This window comes from Chiloscyllium plagiosum, chromosome 1 (assembly GCF_004010195.1).
Source record: "Chiloscyllium plagiosum isolate BGI_BamShark_2017 chromosome 1, ASM401019v2, whole genome shotgun sequence".
Classification (NCBI taxonomy): domain Eukaryota; kingdom Metazoa; phylum Chordata; class Chondrichthyes; order Orectolobiformes; family Hemiscylliidae; genus Chiloscyllium; species Chiloscyllium plagiosum.
In genome coordinates this window covers 124456185-124481973 of record NC_057710.1, presented here as the reverse complement: position 1 = coordinate 124481973, position 25789 = coordinate 124456185, and the positions used below count along the sequence as shown (strand labels likewise).

The 25789-nt window shown below is 41.3% G+C and overlaps 1 protein-coding gene across 3 annotated transcripts in view; it reads right to left on the bottom strand.

Annotated features, from left to right (window-relative positions):
- The window catches only part of prkg2 (protein kinase cGMP-dependent 2), a 100189-nt gene that overhangs the window by 11014 nt on the left and 63386 nt on the right, over nt 1-25789 (bottom strand). Inside the window, exons 13-17 of one of the 3 annotated variants that reach the window (XM_043696194.1) lie at nt 18304-18393; nt 18024-18165; nt 14467-14630; nt 7837-7959; nt 4535-4597 (exon numbers count right to left, since the gene is read on the bottom strand). In XM_043696194.1, coding sequence (XP_043552129.1) covers nt 4535-4597; nt 7837-7959; nt 14467-14630; nt 18024-18165; nt 18304-18393 — 582 coding nt within the window. Of the gene's footprint in view, nt 1-4534; nt 4598-7836; nt 7960-14466; nt 14631-18023; nt 18166-18303; nt 18394-25789 lie in introns of those variants that run through there. The other 2 variants (XM_043696215.1, XM_043696205.1) reach the window with 2 other exon arrangements.

The following is a 25789-nucleotide window of genomic DNA, read 5'->3' as shown; positions in this document are numbered from 1 at the left end:
GATTATTCAGTAAATGAGCTCTATTGTGGATTCACATCTAATGTTTGATATTTAATTCTGAGCTTTGCAAGAATGTGCTGCTTGAATACAATCAGTACATTGCCTATTGTGAAGGGTTAGGCTTTTTGGTAATCTCTGCCAGTCATTGGGACATATGCCTTACATACCAAGGATCACTGAAATTCACATCACACTATTTCACGTTGTCTGGTAGGCAACATGCCTTTTTAATTGTTTTTTTGGCAGTACTGTGATAGTTGAAAATAGTGCTTGTGTCAGTAAGTTTGCAAATGACACCAAAATAGGTGGTGTGGTGGACAATGAAGAAGGTTATCTCAGAGTATAGCAGGACCTTGATCAAATCGGCAATTGGGCTGTAGACTGAGAGATGGAGTTTAATTTAGATAAATGTGAGGCCTTGCAGTTTGACAAGGCAAACCAAGGCAGGTTAATGGTAAGGCTGTGGAGACTGTTGTCAATGAAACCTATGCGTGCATGTACGTAGTTCCTTGAAAATGGAGTCACAGGCATTTGGCATGCTTGCTTTTGTTGGTCAGCGCATTGAGTACAGGAGTTGGGACAGCTTGTTGCGGCTGTACAGGACATTGATTAGGGCACTTTAGAATACTGCATTTAATTCTGATCTTCCTGCTATAGGAAAGTTGTTGCTAATCTTGAAAGATTTACAAGAATACTGCCAGGGTTGGAGCTGTAAGGAGAGGCTGAGTAGAATCATAGATTCCCCACAGTATGAAAGCCAGCCATTCAGCCCATTGAGTCCACATCAACCCACTGAAGAACATCCCACCCAACCCCAGCCCCCTACCTTATCCCTCTAACACTGCATCTCCCATCGCTAATCCACCTAGCCACACATCCATGGATACTATGGGCAGTTTAACATGGCCAATCCACCTAACTTGCACATCTTTGGTATGTGGAGAAAACCAAAGCACCCAGAAGAAACCCATAAGTTTTTCACGTGTAAAATGAGGGATTCCTTCAATTTGGTGAAGATTATTTGTGACTAGCTTAAATACAGCAATGTTGTGTTTATGTGTTCATTTGGCATTAAGAGCTTTTTCACTTATAAGTCTCTCAAAGAAGCTATTGACATGTTACTACCTCTTGACATTCTGGATGCATCACTTTTTTTAAATCTGTAATTAAACTTCTGAACTTCACAATTCCTGTAGAGTTCAGTTTCAATTAATGCCTAAACACATGGTGTTGCAATGGATCCCCTCTAGGCCCAGATCTCACTTTCATTTTTTATTAGTTTCCATGAGAAATGCAATTTTGAACATCTTCTAACCTCTTCTGCTTGCATATTTCTAATGTGTAGATGATATGTTTGACATCTTTGGATCTGCAGCTGGATATAAGCATTTCCTTGCACTCCTTACTGCCATCCACCCCAGGTACAAATTTGTGAACAAGCTCCATTTCCTCAATGTGCTAGTTGAAAAATCTGCCAATGGGTTCCTTACTACTGTTTACCATAAGCCTATCTTTAAAGGTCAAAACTGAGTTGGAATTCTTACAGTTCCACATGCTACGAGATTTTGGCAACTTTGTAAATTGGGCTCAAGCTTTTTGTCCAGCATGCAACCTTGATGCCAAAATTGGGCACATCAAAGCTATCCTGCAGGAAAATAGCTACCCCCACCAGTCCGTCACTCACTGTATATTGCACAAGCTCAGGTGTGGGTCTATGCCTGCTACTTTCAGACTTACAAAGTGTGATCTACTACAAATTGACCTGGAAAAACAGGCAGATGACTCAAAACATTAAATAACAAGTTAACCATTTCATGCTGCTACTAATCACTTTCAATAAACTAGATATTTCCTAGTGACAGGATGCAGCTATACCAACCAAAAAGTTTCACAAAAATGAGTGAACAGGTTTATAAATATCATGGCTGGTTTGGTGTCAGGTAAATCGACTGTACATTCTCAAAATAAGTGGATCATATCACACAGCTCTTTGATTGCTTGCAATAGCAAGGGTATTAGCATTACTTAACCAGCCTATGCTGTCAAAATGTTAATATAATAGTCCAGATCTTCCGACTACTGAAAGAACAGATCTATCCAATGGCAATCAGATCAAACGATATCCATTTAACTTTCCATGTCTGCTGTACACAGGCATCTCCATCACAGCTCTCTTTCGTTCCCAACCCCATCCAAGGAAGGTGAACCCACACCATGCCATGAAACCAGAAGACTTAGGAAGACTCCTTGAGGGCAGCTAAGTGTAATGAAACGTCTGCATGTAATATATAACTCACTATTATTTTTTTCTGTTTCTTTGAAACATTTAATGCTATTTTAATTGATTAATTGTAAGTGTAATGATCTTTTAAAAATTCTCAATGTCCCTGTAATTTAATATTTCAAAGTGACATTTGTCATGGACCAGGCCAGACTCCCTCAAAACATTTCAAGAAAGTAGCCCAGACCCTAACTTTGCTAATTGTTTTAAGCAAGTGTAAGGTGAATATTCCAGGAGAGATTCTGCTGGTTCAACAGCTTAGTTTTAAACAAAACAGAATTTATTTACAAGATTATTAAATGAAACACAATCAAAAGAAATCAGAATGACAGAATAACTTAGCCTATCCGAAAAACCCAACAGATCATCCCAACTTAATGATGCTGTTCCAAATACTTGCAACAATCCCTATAAAAATCCCTGGCACAAAAGAAAAAAATCAAACAGAGGGTCTTACAGGAGAGAAGTCAGAGAGAGAGAGTACCAGCCTAGACCTTCTTTTTAAATTTTTTTTTACAAACACAGCAAAAACCAGTAAAGAAAATCAAAAAAACAAATGTCTTCCCTAAACAAGGGGAAAGAAAGAGAAACTTCTGCTCCTCCAAAAAAAAGCAGAAGCCAACAGTAGCAGGAGCACACTGACTGTAGCACCAGCCAGCACAGAGTCTGACGGGACTCAATCTCTTGGTTACATTTTTATTTTTTTACAATCCCCTAATGAGAACTCAGTTATAGCTGAAACACATTGACTGTGTGGATCTGACAGTTTAGAAATCACTGGACCTGCTTCTTTGGATCCAGCAGCTATTTCGACACTACTACTAAAAAAACCAAATCAAACCAAACCAGAGTACAGATGAGCTGGGAGATCTGGCCACTCCCCTTCCACTGTACAAGTATTTTTTTTTGAAAACTTGAAAGCCTGTTGCCTTAGCTAAAATCAAACTGGCCCTAAACCCCTTCTACTTAGAATTTTTCTGTGTCTTTTACGACCATGCTGGAAAAATAACCAAGGACAACATAACCTTGTTAAAGAAGCAGCTTCACCACATTTTTGTTTCTCTGATTTTAACATTCAATGCTCTTTAATGATTTCACAGGGTTCTGATGAGTAACTACTGCTTGCAATGCTATAACAACTATCTTCTCACCAGATGACCTGGACCATGGTTTAAAATTCGAACAGTTCCTTGAATAATCCCAAATGTGTTAAGAATTGAGCAAGAGTCAATTTAAAATTATCAAAGTGGCTCACAAAGTAGCATACATACATTTGCTACATTACACATACTTGGGGACCTGTCCTCTGCAGAGAAAAGATATATGTCCAGATATGGCATGTTTCTTATTGAATTATACAAAAGCATGAGGGACAATTGCTCCCTGCTGTATTTTCTATGGCAATGCCTTAACCAATCTGATAGCAGCACAAATTGATGCTCCCTTTGAAATTTGGCATTCTCATGTCTGCCCTGATAAGAGGAAGATGAAAACTTTTGACAGCAGGTCTTTTCTTTCAACTACAGTATTTTCCTGAGCTGATGAGTGAACAATTTTCAGAGAAGTTAAATCTTTAAAATTCAATAACCACGCTCTGAGCTGTCTCTAACTTGCCCACTTACTTCTGCAATCAGTGCAGGGCAAAAGCAGTCAGTTAATCCATTTCCAGATGGCAAGTTAACAATGTTTATACTCTACAGAGACCAGGAGCCTATGACTTAAGTTATTATACAGGCTTTACAGTGGTGGTATAGTTTCTCAGTCCTCCAACAACCCAGCATTTGAAGAGAGAGAAGGACAAATACGTGGAGAAGGCCAATGCGGCCTGGGCCTCTCCTAAACGGCACCAATATCTTAGCTCTGAGTACCATCATATCCACTCCACTCCCACATATCAGGGAGATCCCACCTTCTCCTGGGGTTAGGTTTCAGACTCTCTCCTCTGACTTCAGGTATCACACTCCCCTTCACAAATCTCTCTTCTGCAATTTCATCCTTCTCTCAAGTGCCCCCATCTGACTGGAAACCAAGCCTGTCAATCAGATCAATTCTCAACAGGGAAAGTGTCAAAGCAGAACTACAGATGCTCTGAAGGTGAAAACCCAGACAGTGCAAGGACCTTCTAGGCTTCTACTCAGATACTTTGCCAAGTCATCTCCCACACCTAATTATCTTGTGCCAGCCCCAATCTAAATATCATGTTTTTGCCAAATGCCTATAAAATCTAAGCAAGTCTTTATGGATAAAAGTTACCTGTGTTTTTTTATATCATTGATTCCATTTTTCAGATTTCCCAGGCGTTCAGTTGGGTTTTGCCTGCAATAAAGGATGTCATAGAAAAATATGTAAGTTTTCTTCCAAATCTTTCTGTCTCTGTTCTTCTCACCCTATTTTCCAGGAGTGGCTGTCTGATGCTGGGTCATAGTTTTATACATTCTGCAGCCTTCCAGGACTCATTCTTTATATTGGAGTATTGACAGTAAAGGTTGACAGGGTACTGACAGTACTGCACCACAGCCAAACTCAATCTTGTCTCCAAAACCATGAACCCTCATTGTTCAATAAATGCCTGTCAGAAACAGAAACCATGGCAGAATAAAACTCACTTTGAATAGATGAATTTCCTGTAAAAATAGTAGTAAAATTACAAAACCTTTCTGAAGTTTTCCACTGATATGATTCCTGGTCTCCAGCTTGATACATTCCTATTATAGACCAGGGTTAATTTAAGAGGATACCACTGAGTTGGGTAAAATAAATTGTGTATGAAACATAGAGACATAGAAAATCGGAGCAGGATTAGACCATTTGCTCCTTGAAAGTTGCTTCACCATTCAATATGAACATGGCTGATTATCTAACTCAATATGATATTCCCACTTTGTCCTTTACCCTTTGATCCCTTCAGTTCTAAGAACTATATCTAACTCCTTCTTGAAAGCATTCAGGTTTTGTTCTTAACTGCTTTCTGTGACAGAGAATTCCACAGGCTCATCACCCTCTGAGTGAAGAATTTTAGCCCCATCTCAGTCCTAAACAGCCTACCCCATATTCTTAGACTGTGCAAATGTGGACATTGATACCTGCGTAGATCAGAACCCCACTACAAATGAGGACCATGTCATGGACTGCTATTGGATATCGTAGCCTTGTGGTTACAGTAATGAATGAGCACATCAAACTCAAATTCCAAGGCAAACTGGGGGAAATTGAATTTAATAAATCTGGTACATTGAAGAAAGAATTACTATGAAACATTCTGAATTGTAATAAACCAGCTTATTCACTAATGGCCTTTAACATTTACACCTTTTTCCAATCCTGCATAAAATAGTACACTCATTGGATGGAATTTTACCAGTTCTGCCAAAGTGGCCTCAATAGCCAAACCAGGAAGAAGGTAGGGCAGGAGGGTGCTGGGTCATTGAGCCAATGAGTTCATGCCTCAGGTCAATCTCACTGGAGGAAGGGTCAAACCACCAGTGGCAGGTAGCCCATTTGAACTTACAAGTGCCCACCTATTGGGCTCATTGAGAAGCTGCCGAAGTCTTCCTAGAAGTTGGCATCTCAGCTCCTCCTCCCCAACTCTATACCCATTCCCATCTCTATCACTGAAGCCAAGGCCAGTAGAGTCTTTGAGATGGGTTGCCAATGGTTGGCTAAGTGAAGGGGAGTGTGTGGGTGGGGTGGGGGGTGGGTTGTGAGGCTATTGGTACTTATACCCCCACCCAAGTAGCAGTGATTAGCCAACCACAGCTGGGACTGTCCACAGTGCTTTGATAAACTTCCCCTGTACCATAATGGAAACCTGGCAACTGTGGTCGCTATTTATTATAAAGCAATGGAAGCAACGGCCGTGCTACTGCAGTGGGAGTGCTCACCTCAGCATACTGTCCTTGCAAAGCTGCAGGCCCTCTCTTTGGAGCTACAGCCAAGACAGCTTGCCCATAATCCTTCCTTAGATGGCAGGCAGACTCATGGTCAGTTAGGCAGCTGCTTACTGTGAGGTCAGGCTGGCATCAGGCACAGGGTTGGGATCCAGAAATGGTTCTCACCAGACATGATTTTTGAAGTGGATAACATTTTGCTCCAATGGTTTAAGGCAAACTAAAGATAGTTTGGTAAATAAATCAGAAAATAATATTGGATTCTGCTCCAGAGGCCTGTAATGGGGTGCAATCCATTCCATTAAGCCAAATTTCCTCTATTCTTTATAGAATCCCGTAGTATCTGTGAAAAACATTAGTTACTCAGATGACCCTTCACAGAATCAGACTTCAGAGGTTACTGAAGCAATATTAGCTGTTAATTGCCTGACTATTAGTATAATTTTCTTTTTTGCAGAACAGTAATCTTGTGGAAAATCAGGGAAATATTTCCTCTAAATATGTGTCTGTTGTACAAATTTACTGCACACAGCACAAAGAACACAGACGAAACTTTCTCAGTTTCACTAAAGGTGCTAATAATTTGTTGGCATAAAAAGTGCCACTGATCCACCTGCTTGCTGACACTGCTGTCTGAGGGCTGATTTTAACCCTGTCTGCTTGGCTGAGGCCAAGCTTGAGTGAAATGGCTGAAGCCACTTTTCTCCATTGATCTTGTTGCCATCACATAGGTTGTGAATTTTCCAAACAAAAAAATTGGTTTACTGCCAGAAGACAGCAAGCTGCACATTTAAATGTGGCGAAAGTGAGGACTGCAGATGCTGGAGCTCAGAATCCAGATTAGAGTGGTGCTGGAAAAGCACAGCAGGTCAGGCAGCATCCGAGGAACAGGAAAATCGACATTTCGGGCAAAAGCCCTTCATCAGGAATTTTCCAGCACCACTCTAATCTGCACATGTAAATGCACAGATTATATCTGGGATGTTAAACAATTTCTAATCCAAAACCTCCATCTGAAGGTTCTTGAGGCTTCTCCACCATGCCAAATTGGGATCAAAGAGTTACACCAGACAGCAATGCTTCTCCAAATCCACAAGGAAACCTTTGGCCTACTCTTCCCCAAATTTCTTTGTGCATTTCTTGACCATGACGCCACACCCATCCTCATCAGGCTTGTGCATTTATAATATCCTGGGTGTCACATTACAGAATATCTGATAGTTTGCACTTCCTTTATCTTCCCCCTTTCCAGGGGTTAAAATCAATTCTCTGATTTGAATACCTGCACCCAACCTTGCAATAATCTGTATATGGGGTCTGCATTTACGTAAATATGGGCATCATTTAATTAACAAGGTCACCCTTTACTTATGAAATAATAAGGTAGAAACATATTGACAACACAAGTGCAGGAGGTGACTATTTGGCCCATTATGCATGTGGCATCCTTCCAGAGCTCTGCATGTTTTTGCTTTTCGATTATATATCTAATTTCCTTTTTCCAAAGATATGTATTGATAATAAATACAGCTGACCAGTTACTCTTCCGTTACAATTTATGTGAATAACCAGTTGATAAACAGTACTTTTTGAATTATTCATCTCCACGAATACTGGACCCATGTTTGTGACATCATAACTTTTAAAAAAAAGAACATTTCTTCTCACTTGCACAACCTACGAATCATTTCTTCAGGACGTTTTGTGATTTTCTTAGGAAAATCCAGTTTTTCTACTCCCTTGAGAATCAAATTGTATGTCATCATCTGGTCGAAGCCAGAAAATGGTGGACTGTTAAATAAAGATAAAAGAGAATTAATGTTAAGGCAATTCACTGCAGGAATTCTAATCCAAGTGCACATACCGAAGATTTTTACAACTGCTCATTGTCTTTCAATGCCCAGAGAATTTCGAAAATATCAAAGTCAAATATTGAACGCAGTTTGAACTTCTCGCATTTTATATAGTTCTTTATTCAGTGCCGGATAAATTCATCATTGTTATGCCTGTTCTTTAGGCATATAATCATTAGTGGGAAGACAAATTTCACATCTCCAGTGCCAACCTTTCCTGTGAATGACCCCATTACCAAAATCCAAGATTCTACCTGCAACAGACACTAGGTGACCAGATTGGCAAATCAGAGTCTGGTCATCAGTTGCAGCACCTCGCTTAAAATTAATCTAAAAGAGGTAATGTGAATGCACCATCCAATTGATTCAGCTTATTCAGTGATATCATTAACTTTACAGGTGGATTGCCAAAATGTTTTCTAATAATTAAGTTTATGTGGAGTTGGGAGAAGTCCTCTCAATCTCACCCTTAAACCAGCCTCCATAATCACTGAACACTCCACGCCAATCCTTCTGTGTGTTCACCAAGTTCGAACTAGTGAGCTGCTGAACTGCTAAAGATTGATTTCTATAACAAATACAGCAACCACAGAGATGCAGTGAAATGGAAATGATGGGAGGAATTTTAACAAAGGTGAGTTGTTGGTGGTGGTGATGGTTGGGAGAGTTGTAAGTTGGAGATAAATTCTGACTGCATCTGGAAACCTGTTCTAACCACTTACATCAGGGCAGGAGATGTGATGGGCATCTTATCTGTTTCCTGGAGACGCTACCATTTTAGCCATGTTAATCAGGATGGCAGTTTCAGATTTTAGACCCTACTTTGCAGGGTCTAAAATGAGTGGGTAGGTTTGGCAGACACCTAGAAATCTGGTAGTTGCAAGATAACTTTGAAGAGAAGGTAAGTTTTTCAAAGCACTACCTGTGGGCCAGAAGGAGCAGGAATGCTTTTCTCTGGAGTCCAATTCCCCTTTTGTTGCATCTAATCCATAAAAAAAATCCTGGGTTGGATAACAGTCTTCTACCTCCTCCCAATGTGATCTGGAATGAGCACAGCACTTGGGTTTGGAATCCTGATGAAAGATTCCAATCTGAAACATTGACTCCCCTGCCCCTTTGATGCTGCTTGACCTGCTATGCTTTTTCCAGCTCCACACCTTATTGACTTTGGAATCAGGTGTCCTCACACAATCCCAGCAAGGTCATAGATCAGACAGACTTGTTCCTGATATTTGTTTGAGACAGCTACCTTATGGATTGGAGGGTAACCCTGTCAGTCGGGCTGACTTATGGGAACAAAGAAAACACAGACTGCAGAATTAAGACTTCACGGACTGTACAAAGCCCTGAGTATGGGTTTCTTGTCCAGAACTCCACCACTCTGTTCATGGCTATATCACCAACCCCATATCTAGAACATATCTAGAACAAGGTATTTGACACCATGCCATGTTAGCTGCTCTCAGATGTGGTCTGTGTGACCAAGCAGTAACATATACTTAGTATATTGCAGCTAGCATCATACAATTTTTACAGCATGAAAAGAGGCCCTCTGTTCCATGGATTGCACACCGGTGATCAAGCATTCATCTCTTCTAATCCCACTTTCCAGCCCCATAGCTTCATATACTACAATGTTTCAAGTGAGTACTGTAGTTGTTAAATATCTTGAGGTTCTGCCTCTCCCTCCCTTTTAGGCATTGACTTCCAGATACCCTAATCCTCTCAGTGCACAACATTTTCTGAAAGTCCTGTCCAAACCAGGGTATTGTTAGATAACTGAACTGCTCCAAACCAGAGGTAGGTGAATTTTCCAGAGGGTGCACTCTCCTAGATACTAGCCTGTGAGTGCTTTTGTACAATTTAGGTCTCGTGGGACTCTTTTCCTGTCTTGAGTTCGCATACCGGCAGCAACTACTAGTAACTTGTCGGCCCAGATCCTGAAGAAATTTTTATTTGTTTGGCCGGTGCTTGGCTTTGTTTTGGGGTTTTGCTGTGGACTGGCCTGCAGTGCCTTTGTTCTGTCCTGAGTGAGGCTATGCAATTGCCTTTACTCAACTGGTGTTCCCCAAGCTCAGTCAGACAAATAAGAGTGTCCACTGCAACTCATATGGTCCGCTTGCTACATTTCCTAATGACAAAGTCAGATGTAGTACCTGTTTGAAGTTCAGTTGGGCTTTGGATAGTAAATATTTTTGCATGGTTACATTACTAATTGCATCCTTGTTGCCGCTGTAATATCTACCCAGAGGCCAGTATCCCATCACCAAGGCACCTTTTATTTACATGTGGAGACTCCTTGACACTGATCAAGCTCCCTAAGAGGCAGCTCTCAGAGTGAGCAGAACCTCTGACACTCCTGTTTACATCTGTCAGCCATGGCTTCCTGATTGGACCAGGTTAACATTCTGTGAGGTCCATCTGGTTGACCTCATTATAATCACTACAGTTCTCAACTGGAATCTACATTTCCAGCATATTCCTGGGAAAATGTTAGATTCTCTTCTAAAGGACCAAATCGCAGAGTGATTATGGTCAAGCAGTGTCAGCATGGCTTCACAAAGGGGAAATCATGCCCTAAAAAGTTATTAGAATTCTTTAAGGAGAGAGCAAGCAGGATAGATAAATGGAGTGCAATAGATATATTTGGATTTTTGTAAATTGTCCAATAACATATCATACATTAGGCTTTTTAATAAGATAAGAGCTTCTAACGTTGGAGGTAGTATATTAGCATGGATAGGGGATTAGTTAATTAATAGAAGACAGAGTATGGGGATAAGTGTGGGGGGGGTGGTTATGTGGTTTCAGGGTGGCAACCTGTAACTGGTAGAGTTGCACAGGATCAGTGCTGTGGCTACATGATTTGTAACATAAATGGCTTGGATGAGGAAAGTGAATATATTATAGCCAAGTTGTAGCAAAGTAAGTGGGAAGGCAAATGGTGAGGATTATACAAAGTGAATGCAGAGGCATGTGGACAGGTTATGGAGAGAATGCAAAACTTCACAGATGGAAAACACGTGGGAAAATGTGAGGTTACGCACTTTGGCAGGAAGATTAGAGGAGTTGGATATTACTTAAGTGAAGAGAATCTGCAGAAAGCTACAGCACAGAGGGATTTGGGACCCCTTGAACATAAATCACATAAAGCTACCTCAGCAGGTAAACAGTTCAAGTGCAGCAGATAATAGGGAAAGCAAATGGAATGCTGGTCTTGATTTCAAATGTAACAGAGGATAAAAATAGGGAGGTCTTGCTAAAGGAATACAAGGCACACCTGGAATATAGTGAACAATTTGGTGCCCTTAGCTAAGGACAGTAAGGCCATAAGGAAGAGGAACAGTTATGGGCTATTCAGTCCCTCAAGCTTGCTCCACCATTCAATAAGATCAGAGCTGATCCGTATCCTTCATGTTCTCTTTCCTGCCCTTTCTTTATAATCCTTGATTCCCCCTCTAATCGATACTCAGTTATCTCAGCCTTAAACATACACAAGGACCTGCTCCCATAGCTCTCTGTGGCAAGGAGATCCAAAGATTCACAAAGAAATTCCTCCTCATTTCAGTTTTAAATTGACACCCATTTATTCTGAGAAAACATCCTCTGGAAAGGTATATTGGCACTCTGGCATTCCAGGGAAGGTTCATTTTCTCCAGAAAATGCCCCTGTTACAAGCTCCTGTCATCTATTAATTACCCAATCTTCTCTCTATGCTGTCATACTATTTCCAACACCATGCATCCTTATGAGAGGCAGTCAAATTGAAACATACACAATTCTTTGGAGACTTAACAGGTAGATGTGGAAAGGTTGTTTCCTCTTATGGGCGAGTTTAGCATCAGAGGGCATAATCTCAGAATAACAGGTTGCCCACTTAAGACCGAGATGAGGAGGCATTTCTTTTGTTGAGGGTAGTCAGTCCATGGAAGTCTTTACCATATAGTGCTCTAGAGGCTGAATTGTTAATTATGTTCAAGGCTAAGATAATTTTTTTAACCACTAAGAGAAAAAGGAGCAGTTATGCATATCAGCCATGATGTTGTTGAACGGCAGAGCAGACTTAATGTACGCAATAGCCTATTTCTAAGTCCAATGTCTTATGGTCTTGGTCATTGGGATAGAAGTCCTAATCCATATAGTAAAGAAGTGTTGGTACAAAAAGACCAAAGCTCACACTCTTCACTTTTTAATATCTTGGTAATCACATAAAGGTAAAGTCACAATAGTCTGCTCTCGCATGAGTGAGAGACAACTGGTGGTGCATTTAACCTGAAGATCACCAAGTTTCAGAGTTTAGATCAGAGTAGTGCTGGAAAAGCACAGCAGGTCAGGCAGCATCCGAGGAGCAGCAAAATCAACATTTCGGGCAAAAGCCCTTCATCAGGATTGGAGGCGGGGAGCCTGGAGGATGGAGAGATAAGTGGGGGAGGGGGAGGAGGGGCTGGGGAAAAGGTAGCAAAGAGTACAATAGATGAATGGGGGTGGGGATAGAGGTGATAGGTCACAGAGGAGGTGGGGCTCTTCTCTCTTACTGCAACCCCCAGGTCATCTCCTCTGCCCTGAAGCTCTTCAAACCATGTACTGATACAGACTCGCTACCACAGGCACATTTGCTTACTCTTTGCTACCTTTTCCTGCTGTGCTTTTCCAGCACCACTCTAATCTAAAATCTGATTTCCAGCATCTGCAGTCCTCACTTTTGCCTAGTTGATGATCACCAACTTTCAGACAAGGGGAAGACTGAGAAGGGAGGATCTTCATGGTAACGTCAGCTTGTGCAGGAATTGAACCCACGCTGCTGACATCACTCTGCAATGTAAACCAGCTATCCAACTCATAATCACATAATACAACAGTAGTTCAACATTTGCCCATTGTAATCATTGCAAATAATCCCAATCCTGGAGAGCTTTGAAAACTGTAGGTGTAAAGGCAATCTTAAAGCTCCAAAGCACATTACAATTACCACATGCCAAGTGCCAAATAACTTATTTGCCATATTGCAAATCATTACTTGTAAAACAAATCTAACTAGCAAGTTTTGAGAAGATTTGTAGCTCAGGTTGAAGTTCTGGGTGTAGGTTTGCTCGCTGAGCTGCAAGGTTTATTTTCAGACATTTCATTACTAAACTATCAGTGAGCCTCTGTAGTTCAGTATTTGCTCCATATGTGTTGCTTTCCTGTAGACACTGGTTTGAAGTTCCCCATTGGCTGCTTGCTCTACTGGGACATCTAGGTATGGCGGTTTGTTGTTGGTTTCCTCCTCTTTAGTGAATTTTATACCATAAAGGTGTTATTGATGGTCTTGCACGGGGAATGGGGAACTTCAAACCAACATCTATAGGAAAACAACACATATGGACCAAATACTGAACTACAGAAGCAATCATCCCAACACCCACAAATGAAGTTGCTTTAGAACATTATTTCAATGAGCCACCACACACTGCAACACAGAGGAACTACAAAGAGCAGAGGAAAATCACCTTATGCAGTGTATTCAAAAAGAACGGGGTACCCAATGAACACAGTCCACCAATTTCTCAGCAACAAACCCACACAAGCAGACAAAACACGTCCAGAAAGCCTAGCCACTCTCCCCTACATCAAAGACATCTTGGAAATGACTAACAGAATACTCAGACCTCTTGGCATCACAAACCCACCAGGCATCACAAACCCACCAACACACTAAAACAGCAGCTAACGAACTTGACAGACGCCATACAGACAACAAACAAAACTAATGTCATTTACAAAATACCTTGGAAGAACTGTAACAAACACTACATTGGGCAAACAGGCAGGAAACCAACCACCAGCATACATGAACATCAACTAGCCACAAAAAGACATGATCCACTCTCACTAGTATCTTTACATACAAATGAGGAAGGACACTACTTCAACTGGGACAACACATCCATCCTAGGACAAGCTAAACAGATACATGCACAGGAATTCCTAGAAGCATGGCATTCCAACCGGAACTTTATCAACAAACACATTGACTTGGATCCCATTTACCACCCTTGCAAAAAAGAACCAGAAATGACGTCACCATGGGAAATAACATCACCAACCCAAGGAAATCTAAACACATAAATAGAAAGCAGGACATACCACCAGTGCTCCATCTGGAGGCTCACTGATGATGTTACCTAGTATGGTGGCGTAACATCTGAAAACAAAACTTCCAGCTAAGCGAGCAAACCTACATCCACAAATCTAATTTGCATTTAAATAATCTTGACTCTCATTAGCCCAAATACACATTAGTCAAATATACCATTTAATTGCCACATTGGCTGCGATCAGTTAACTCAATATAGGCCCAATAGTTTGATAAGATTTAACTTTTTAGTTGTTGTTCATCATCATGATGTCCCCATCATCATGATGTGTCTACAGATACAGTCAATTACACAAGGGGTCTGTTTACCTTCCAGTAAGAAGTTCAAAAACCAGAATTCCCAGTGACCAGAAGTCTACTCCAAAATCATGGCCTTTATTCAGGATGATCTCAGGTGCTACATATTCAGGAGTGCCACAAAATGTCCATGTTTTTTGACCTTTGCCAATCTTCTTAGCAAATCCAAAGTCAACCTGGAAACAGGACCAGTCAAATTTAATCTTCCATTTATCCACACTACTTATTATAAAATTATGATAGTGATGAAAGATTCTGACCTGTGATCCTCATTCACCAGAAATCTCAGCCATTAATTTGATTCAATGAGCCTTCCAGTGACAGGGGTTAGGGGAAAGAAGGTTAGTTATTCTATCTGGCAAAATCAGGTGCCTACACCACTAAATGGCATTTGGCATATCCCCTACGGTAGACAGGGAGGTCAAGAATTCCCTTTCCTTAAAGGGGATTGTAGTCACTCTCATAGAGTCATAGAGATGTACAGCACAGAAAGAGACCCTTCGGTCCAACTTGTCCATGCCAACCAGATATTCCAACCCAATCGAGTCCCATTTACCATTTACCACCATCCCTCCAACTTCTTCCTACTCATACTCATCCAGATGTCTTTTAAATGTTGTAATTGTACCAGCCTCCACCATGCCCTCTGGCAACTCATTCCATACATGCACCATCCTCTGTGTGACAAGGTTGTCCCTTAGGTCCCTTTTAAATTTTTCTTTCTCACCCTCAAGCTATGCCCTCTAGTTCTGGACTCCCCCACCCCAGGGAAAAGACCTTGGCTAGTTATTCTATCCATACCCCTCATGATTATATAAACCTCTGTGAGGTCACACCTCAACTTCCGACACTCCAGGGAAAACAGCCCCAGCCTATTCAGCCTCTCCATATAGCTCAAATCCTCCAATCCTGGCAACATCCTTATAAATCTTTTCTGAACCCTTTCAAGTTCCACAACATCCTTCCAATAGGAGGGAGACCAGAATTGCATACAATATTCAAAGTGGCTTAATCAATGTCCTGTAGAGCCTCAACATGACCTCCCAAATCAATGCTCTGACCAATAAAGGCATGCATACCAAACGCCTTCTTCACTATACCTGTGACTCCACTTCCAAGGAACTATGAACCTGTACTCCAAGGTGTCTTTGTTCAGCAACACTCCCCAGAACCTTACCATTAAGTGTATAAGTCCTGCTCTGACTTGCCTTTCCAAAATGCAGCACCGCACATTTATCGAAATTGAACTCCATCTGCCACTCCTCAACCCCTTAGCCCATCTGATCAAGATCCTGTTGTACACTGAAGTAGCCTTCTTTGCTGACAACTACACCTCCAATTTTGGTGTCATCTGCAAAGTTACTAACTATACCTCCTACGTTCACACCCAAATCATTTATATAACTGATGAAAAGTAGTGGACCCAACACCGATCCTTGTGGCACACCACTGGTCACAGGCTTCCAGTCCGAAAGGTAACCATCCACCACAACCTTTTGTCTTCTACCTTCGAGCCTGTTCTGTATCCATATGGCTAGTTCTCCCTGTATTCAATGAGACCTAACCTTGCTAAGCAATTTACCATGAGGAACCTTGTCCAACGCCTTAGTGAAGTAAATACTCTGTCCTCATCAATCCTCTTCGTTCCCTCTTCAAAAAGCTCAAACAAGTTCACGAGATATGATTTTGTACACACAAAGCCATGTTGACTATCCCATTTGGTTCCTTGCCTTTCTAAATACATATAAATCCTGTCCCTCAGGATTCCCTCTGACAACATGCCCACCACCGACGTCAGGCTCACTGGTCTGTAATTCCCTGGCTTTTCTTTATCACCTTTCTTAAATAGTGGCACCATGTTAGCCATCCTCCAGTCTTCCAACACCTCACCTGTGATTATTGATGATACAAATATCTCAACAAGGGGTCCAGCAGTCACTTCCCTAACTTCCCACAGAGTTCTAGGATACATCTGAACAGGTCCTAGGAATTTATCCACTTTTATGCATTTTAAGACATTCAGCGCTGCCTCCTCTTTCCTAATTGTCAGTTTATTTTCTTGAAAGATCCAAATTATGACGGTTTCTTGAACCTTAGAACTTGCCCATGAGCATTCTCTTTGATAGCCTTGTAAACCAAATCCTACTGAATGTGCCTTAGGCTACATTGTTCTTGATAGGGATATGCATAGGGAGTATCTGGCCCTGCTGCATCAAATGCCATTGGCTTTCTAATACTGTAGTGTCACAATAATAATGGAATAAAGTACATTTTAAAATATCTAAATATGCGTAAAATATGTATAAAACAAAATACATCAGTAGAATGCCTAATCCTTTAACAAAATCTAGACATAGGGCCAAATAGTTAAGAAAGATCACTGAAGCTGAAGGCTTGATATAAAATAATGTTGTGTTAACCAACCAGAGGATTGGGAAGCTTACAAAAACCAACAGAGGGCAACAACAAAAGAAATAAGGAGCAAAATTAAATAGGAGGGTAAGCTAGTCAGTAATACAAAGGAAGACTGTAAAAGTTTCTTTTGATATATGAAGGCAAAAGAGAGGCAAAAGTGGACATTAGACTGCTGGAAAATGAAGCCAGAGAGATATTAATGGGGAACAAGGAAATGGAAGACACAGTAATATCTCAGAAATTTAAGAGAGTCGGGGGGAGAGGGGAAGTGGGGGAGGGCAGAGCTGAGTATGGTGGCCATGACCAAGGACAAGGTGCTGGAAAACCTGAAAGATAAATCACCTACACCAGATGGACTACACCTCAGAGTTTGAAAGGAGATAGTTGAAGAGATAGTGGAGGTGTTTATGGTGATCTTTCAGGAATCACTGGAATCAGGCAGGGTCCCAGAGGACTGGAAAATCACTAATGTGACACTCCTGCTTAAAAAGGGAATAATGCAAAAGATGGAGAATTACAGGCCGATTAGCCTAATCTCGGTCCTGGGTAAGATTTTGGAGTCCATTGTGAAGGATGAGATTTCCGAATACTTGGAAGTTCATGATAAAATAGGGCAAAGTCAGCATGGTTTCATCATGGGGAGGTCATGCCTGACAAGTCTGTTATAATTCTTTGAGGAAGTAATGAGCAGGTTAGACTGTGAGCATTGCCTTAGAGTAAAGGAAAAAAACTTTTAGAACGGAGATGAGGAGAAACTTCTTCAGCCAGAGAGTGCTGAATCTATGGAATTCCTTGCCACAGAAGACTGTGAGGCCAGGTCACTGAGTATAATTGATATGGAGATAGATATGTTCTTGATTGTCAAGTGGGTTAAGGGTTATAGGGACAAAGTGGGAGAATGGCGTTGAGAAACATATCAGCCATGATTGAATGGTGGAGTAGACTCGATGGGCTGAATGTACTAGTTTCTGCTCCTATGTCTTATGGTCTTACGGTCTTAAGAATGATTGTGCTGAACCTAATGCTATGTTGCAATGTTGCATGGAATGGAGGTATTTAAACTCACAGCCATCAGGTTGCTAGCCTAGTACAACCAGACTAATATGTACAAGTGCATTTAATTCTCAAGAATCAATATAATATTTGTTATTTACCAACTTTATGTATCCTTCACTATCCAGCATCAGATTCTCTGGCTTCAGATCCCTGTAGATGACTCCAATACGATGCAAGTAATCAAATGCTTCAGTCACACAAGAAGTACAAAACTTTGCCGTGAATTCATCAAAGCAACCTCTGCCATGAAAGGAATGCATTGAGGCACATTGTCAGTGTAAAATGTAAGATAAGATAATCATTTATTATCAAAGTTCCACAAAGCTTGTGTCAGAAAGATGAGTACAATGTCTGTACACAAATATTAAGTCAGCTCACCTATCTCTAAGGATGCTCCAAATCTCTCCTCCAAGACAGGCCTCCAACAGCATGTAAACATACTTGTTGTCTTTAAAACTGCGAAAAAGTCTACAACATCAAATAAGAAACCAGGTGAACTGACAAAGCTCACTTAAATTCTTATTAAAGATTTACAAGGTTGTGGGGTGTTTGACGGATGAAGGTCGTTGGTGTGAAGTGGACAGAATTCAGAAGGAGCCTGACGGCAGCAATGATGTGCTGGGATTTCACAGTGGGAGGAATACCCACCTTCTGAAGTGGCTAATCTGTTTGACCAGTAGCACCAAGCTCAACAGTAGGTGCTGCCAGCACTCCAAACAATCCTAAAACTAAAACCTTCAGGACTCAGACTCAGAGTATTTGAATCAGGCAAGGAAGCGACATTTAGAGGGAAGGATTGGAGGCCTTAGGGAGCAGTGAACAGGGGAGTAGGTTTTAAGGTCCACATGGGGAGGAAAATAAAGTTTGGGGAGCAGTCGGGTTTGTGCATTTGAAATTGGCAAAATTACAAAAATTAATTGGGAACAGTTGCACTATATTGCAATGTTGCAATGTCTCAAATGCCCTCGGGCAATTAGGGATGGGCAATAAATACTGGCCTAGCCAGAGACACCATGAATTAATCAAAAATAAAATTGCTAGATTAGTATGTGAGATATGTTTCATTCATTAATGGGATCAGAACATTGGTGGTTCGACCAGTATTTATTGTCCATCCTTAGGTTCCCTCAAGCTGCCTTCTTAACTGCTGCAGTCCAAGTGCTGTAAGTTGACCCATAATGCCGTTAGGAAGGGAATTCCAGGACTTTGATCCAGTGACAGCAAAGCAATGACGATATATTTTCCAGTCAGGATGGTGAGTGGCTTGGAAGGGAATTTGCAAATAGTGGTGTTACCATGTACCTGCTGTCTATGTCCTTCATTATGGAAGTGATTGTGAGTTTGGAAGGTGCTGTAAAGAATGCTTTGGTGATTTTTTTCTAGATGTTGTACTCACTGCTGTTACTAAGCATTATGTTTCAGGATGTGTTGCCAATCAAGTGGGCTGCTTGTCCTAGATGGTGTCAAATTGAGTTTTGTTGGAGCTGAACCCATCCAGGCAGGTATGGAGTATTCCATCACATTCCTGATGTATGTCTTGTTGACGGTGAACTAGCTTTGAGGAATCAGGAGGTGAGTTATTAACTGCAACATTCTTATCTTCTGGCCTGCTCTAGTAGCCACTATATTTATATGGCTTGGTCAGTCCAGTTTCTGCTCAATGGTAACCCCCAGGATGTCGCCAGTGGGGATCCCGTGATGGTAATGCCATTGAATGTCAAGAGACAGTGGTCAAATTGTTTCTTCTCTCTCTCTTATCTGGGTCTCTTATCTAGAGAAGAAAGATCGAGAAACAGCATTCTGATCAGCAAAATGATCATTCAGCAAACCCTGTGGACAAAGACAATGAAGTACTTTCCCACTCTTTCCCTCCATCCACAACATCCATGTGTTTTATATTTTTGCTTGTATGGGCATACAAAGGATAGTTTTATGAGTCAATCTGGAGTTTTAAATAATACATTTATATTTTAAAGGTTCATAATTGTTTATTTGTAGTTAGAAGCTACTGATTTGTAATAAATACTAATTTTTCTTAAGTACAGGCATGATTCAATGATTATGATGACATCAATTGCCATTGTCATTTCCAGTGATAGGTTGTTTTCATTTCATTTCTGAAGCTTAGATTCAATTTCGTACAACTGAATGCCTTGTTGGGTCATTTCAGGAAGTAGTGAAGAGATAGCAGCATTGGTGTGGATCTGGAGTCACGTGGGGGCCAAACCAGGCAAGGAAGTGACAGAAAACCTCTTACCCATAAAGAGTGTAATGAAACAGGTGGCCTTTTATGACAAATCTTAAAAACGACGGTGTCATGTTTATCATTAAAAGAATGTTTAATTCCAGCTTTATGAATTGAATTTAAAGATCAGTATATGGGATTCAAACCACTACACCCAAAACATTAGCCTCTGCACATAGATTTCTAGTTCAATGACATTAGCATACTTTACCACCTCCCCATACTCTAAAGCAAAACAACTGACCTTACCGTACTGGAGGTACGAGTTTTGCATATGAATAAACACAAATAAGGAGCAACAACTAGAATATTAGTGATATTTCTTTTTGTTACCAAAGAGCTAGATGTTCTGTTGGCTACTTTTGAACATGTATATGCAGTATACAAAGCTAGAGTGTCCTCTATGTATTCGACTGAAGTACACCTATAAACTAAAAGATAACATTACAGGAACAAAAGATCCTGAAAGAAAAGCATTCTAAAGATAACATCCAAGATTATAAAATTCATTGCATTCATGAACAATTTGAATGCTACATTCTAATTTGTCATTATCTCTCTGGATTGATTCATTTATGCATTCCATATCCAATTGTATCCTATTGTTTATTCACTACGTTTGTTTTAAATGGTTTAGATATTTCCATTAAAGTAAAAATCCATTTTTCTTGCCATTGCCTCCCTTTGAATGTCTTCCAGACAAAGAGGATGCAATAATAGGAATAGCCATTCAAAAACTATCGTCAGATCTACTTCAGTTTTTCTGCAATAAGTTAAGTACAAGCAAACTGATTACTTTCCCTGTTGCAGTGCAATTAAAGGACTCAGGCAACTCAAAATGATTCATCTCTGTCTCCTTAATACTGCACATCGGTGCTCAAAATGCCACAGTGCTGTTCATGTCCTCAATATTCGAAGGAGCTGGAAATTGTTCAAGTATTGCAGCTACGAGTCAGTAAATCTCTGACTTAAATGACCTATTTTGGGGCTACATTTTCCTCTGGTACAAATAGTGGAGCAAGGTGGAAAATCGAGAGCAGTGTCTAATGTCAATCATCATGGGAATGCTATGAGAGCCCACTAACACCCCTCAGGGTTGAAAATTCAGTCAGAAATTTTGATCTTTGAATGCTTCCGTTTGAAAGATAGTGGCGACAGTACCAGGGAAAACAAGCAACAGTCCTCGGTCTGTCAGTTTACAGCAATCAGCTGAGGTGTTTCAGGTGGTTACAATGGAAATCCTGTTTTGACCTTGCTGGAAGGAATGAGTCATGATGTAACTACCTCTCTTCCTATCTACCATTGAATTCCCAAACCAAGGGTTCCAGCAGCTCACACAGACCTTTCTTACAAATTTTGCATTCAATCTTTGGCCTGTAACTGTCCCATGTAACCTTTAATTTTGTTGCTCTTTTCGTTGCAGAAGTGGAGCAGCACTCATCGCCTCTCACTGGTTGTAGTTCATAATATTTTTCACTGACCACTAGGTAAAACGTTGAGTAGTAGTAAACTCCAGCCCCCTTCTTACCCCATTCTTACTCCCTCTCGTCATATTCTACACTCATTGGTTAGAAGATCAAGGCTTATACCATGATGCCACTATGAGCAGAGTGAGACGGAAGACTCCAGATACTTTCTCAACTCATATGGGGATTGAACATCTACTACTGATGCCATTCTGGATTACACAAAATCCCCCATTATATTGGAAAAACGAGCTCAAGCTACTGTTATTTATTTATTGTAATAATTTCTGAAGGGTAAACGTGTATAACTTATTTTCACTTGGCATTATATTTCAAATTTTACTCTAGTGATTAATATGAATAAGGAGAAAGTGAGGACTGCAGATGCTGGAGATCAGAGTTGAAAAATGTGTTGCTGGAAAAGCGCAGCAGGTCAGGCAGCATCCAAGGAGCAGGAGAATCGACGTTTTGGGCATGAGCCCTTCTTCAGGAATGATTCCTGAAGAAGGGCTTATGCCCAAAATGTTGATTCTCCTGCTCCTTGGATGCTGCCTGACCTGCTGTGCTTTTCCATTAATATGAATAAATCAACTTCATACTATTCACTATTGTCACTTCCTTTTCATTGAATAAAGCAAAAGTCTTGACCTTCCAGATAATATTCAATTTTATGTCAAGCTCACCATGTACTGCTACTAAAGGAAAGCTGTACTTAAAGACCAGATCTTTCTGTTCTGCCAATAAAGGCAATGAGCTGAAATTTTGTTTGGGCTCAGTCCAAGTTGTGCAAGATCTGATGAGGGATTTCCACCTTACGCCATAACAAGTTTTCTTATTGTATCTTACCAGACACATTTCATTAACCAGGCACCTTATAGCATCCATCATCATACCATACCTCATTCTCAAAAGAGCCTGCTGGATATCCCTGAATTCACCAGCATTTCTTGTGCCTGCGTTCTCTGTAAACACGACAAACACAATCAAGCTGGAGTTGCCCTGCACGATTTCTGCTAATTGCCTCAGACGTGTCAGGCAGGGAAATCAATGCCCTGCTTTGCAGGCAGGGTCCTGGAGGTACTGCTGGACAGGGTGGGATGTCCTCTTCCACAAGACCAACACAGGAGGCCACAACACCAGACCATGCCAGCCTGGCCTGAGGTTGCCACCTAGGTTAAAGCAGTCTCTGGCATTTGAGGAATATATGGCACTGTAGGAAGATCAATGACCTACTCCGCTCCACCACCTTAAGTCCCACTATCTTTTCTCCAATATCTCACACTTACTTTATCTCTGCTATTGCACCTACCTCCCAGTATGGACCAAGCTCTACAAATCTAAAGCCAATAACATCTTCCCTCATTCTTTGTTATCCACCCAGCCCCTGACATCACTAACATTGCATACTGCCTGCATTGCCAAATCACTTGTTACTTGCACCCTCAGTAATAGATATGGCCAGCCACTTTCATCTCATGTAATATCTGCTTCTCTCTTTGTTAAGAGGGAAAAGCCCAATATAGGGAGTCAGAGTCAGGATCCTCTTAAGAGGGTGAGGAATTGAATGACATGCCACCTGTCCTGACTCTTTCTGCCCTACAGTGGGCTTCTTCCTCTTAACTCATATGCTTCTGCCTTGCCTTGCAGTTTAGTACAAACATAATATGATTGTCATGTTTGTCAACAGACCTCAATCACATCAAAGGGCGGTGGTGTTTATTGAGGATGACCAGCACCGTGTGTGAGGAGCAGTCTCGGATACTATTCCAGGGCCTCCTTAGGACAGTCAGTATCAGGATCCTCTTCCTATAAAGGGTGAGGAAGTGAATGACGCACCACCTGTCCCGACTTTCTCTGCCCTAAGCAGGCCCTTGGTATCAGAAACTGCTTCTCACACACTGCGTGAGTCATCCTTAGCAACTACTGCTACCCTTTAACCTGACTGAGGTCTGTTGATTACATTGTGTCTCTGCCAAATGGCAAAATAAGACAGAAGCAATAAGGGCCTGGTCTCTCTCTGGCTGAGGGAACATGTCATCCAGATGGGTGCAAAGTGTCCTTGCTGAAGCATTACTACGATACTTACTGGCACAGCCTGAGGTGCAGCATTGAAGTGAAGAAGCATCCTCCATGGGGTTGGGAGATGTGCCATGTAGGTTCTTGGAGGCCAGCACATATTGAATGCCAATGTCAGTGTATATGAGGTATGCCCATGAAGTGTGCCCTGAGATGCATATGCCCAGTGTCCAACATGGAGGCCCTTCAGAGCCAGTGGTGAGCTAAATAGACCAGGTACCCACTCTGATTTCCATGTTGACTCTTCTCAATGTCTAGCTCATTCAGCACATTTGGTAAGATGGGAGGCTGAACATTAATGAAGTGATGTAGGTTTGCTCGGTGAGGAGGAAGGTTCATTTTCAGACATTTCATCACCATACTAGTTAACATCTTTAGTGAGCCTCCAGCAAAGCACTCCTGGTGTTTCCTGCTTTCTATTTCGATGTTTGGATTTCCTTGGGTTGGCGATGTCATTTCCCATGGTGACATCATTTCCTATGGTGATGTCATTTCCGGTTCTTTTTTTCAGGGGGGTGGTAAATGGGGTCCAATTCACTGTGTTTGCTGATAGAGTTCCGGTTGGAATGCCATGCTTCTAGGAATTCTTGTGCATGTCTCTGTTTGGCTTGTCCTAGGATGGATTTGTTGTCCCAGTTGAAGTTCATCAACCACTCTCAGTTTAGTTGCTGATGCTGAATCTGAGTTTGGTGAACTGCTTGGGGGTTTTCACAAGACTATGAGGCCATAAGATAGCGGAGCAGAGTTAAACCATTTTGCTGCCTTCTCGCTGTAACTCTTGATCCCCTTACTAATCAAGAACCTATCTATTAAAAAAACTGAAAGAACTGCAGACTCTTGAAATCAGAACCAAAATAAACAAAATATGAACTCTGATTTCTCTCCTCAGATGCTACCAAACTTGCTGAATTTTTCCAGCAATTTCTGTTTTTGTTTAAGAATCCACCTATCCCTGTTTTAACTACACTCAATTACTTGGTCTCCATAGCCTTCTGCGGCAATGAATTCCACAGATTAACCAGCCTCTGCCTGAGGAAATTCCTCCTCATCTCAGTTCTAAAGGGTCATCACTTCACTCTGAGGACATGCCTTCGATCCAACCTCTCCTATTTATGGAAACTTCTTCTCCATGTCCACTCTATACAGGTCTCTCAGTATTCTGTAAGTTTCGACCAGATCCCCTTTTTCATTCTCAGCTCCAATGAGTACAGACCCAGAGTCAGCAAATGCTTGTCATATGACAAGCCTTTCATCCTGAGATCATACCTGTAAACCACCTCTGGACTCCCTTCAATGCCAGCACACCTTCCCTGAGATATGCAATCCAAAACTGCCAATTTTGACGGTGTTAGGCAAGAACTTTCGAAAGCTGATTGGAGGCAGATGTTCACAGGTAAAGGGACAGCTGGAAAATGGGAAGCCATCAGAAATGAGATAACAATAATCCAGAGAAAGTATATTCCTGTCAGGGTGAAAGGAAAGGCTGGTAGGTAGAGGGAATGCTGGATGACTAAAGAAATTGAGGGTTTGGTTAAGAAAAAGAAGGAAGCATATGTAAGGTATAGACAGGATAGATCGAGTGAATCCTTAGAAGAGTATAAAGGCAGTAGGAGTAAACTTAATAGGGAAATCAGGAGGGCAAAACGGGGACACGAGATAGCTTTGGGAAATAGAATTAAGGAGAATCCAAAGGGTTTTTACAAATATATTAAGGACAAAAGGGTAACTAGGGAGAGAATAGGGCCTTCCTGAAAAAGGGCTTATGCCCGAAACGTCGATTCTTCTGTTCCCTGGATGCTGCCTGACCTGCTGCACTTTTCCAGCAACATATTTTCAGCTCTGATCTCCAGCATCTGCAGTCCTCACTTTCTCCTCAGAGAATAGGGCCCTTCAAAGATCAGCAAGGTGGCCTTTGTGTGTAGCCACAGAAAATGGGGAAGATACTAAATGAATATTTTGCATCAGTATTTACTGTGGAAAAGGATTTGGAAGGTATAGACTGTAGGGAAATAGATGGTGACATCTTGCAAAGTGTCCAGATTACAGAGGAGGAAGTGCTGGATGTCTTGAAACAGTT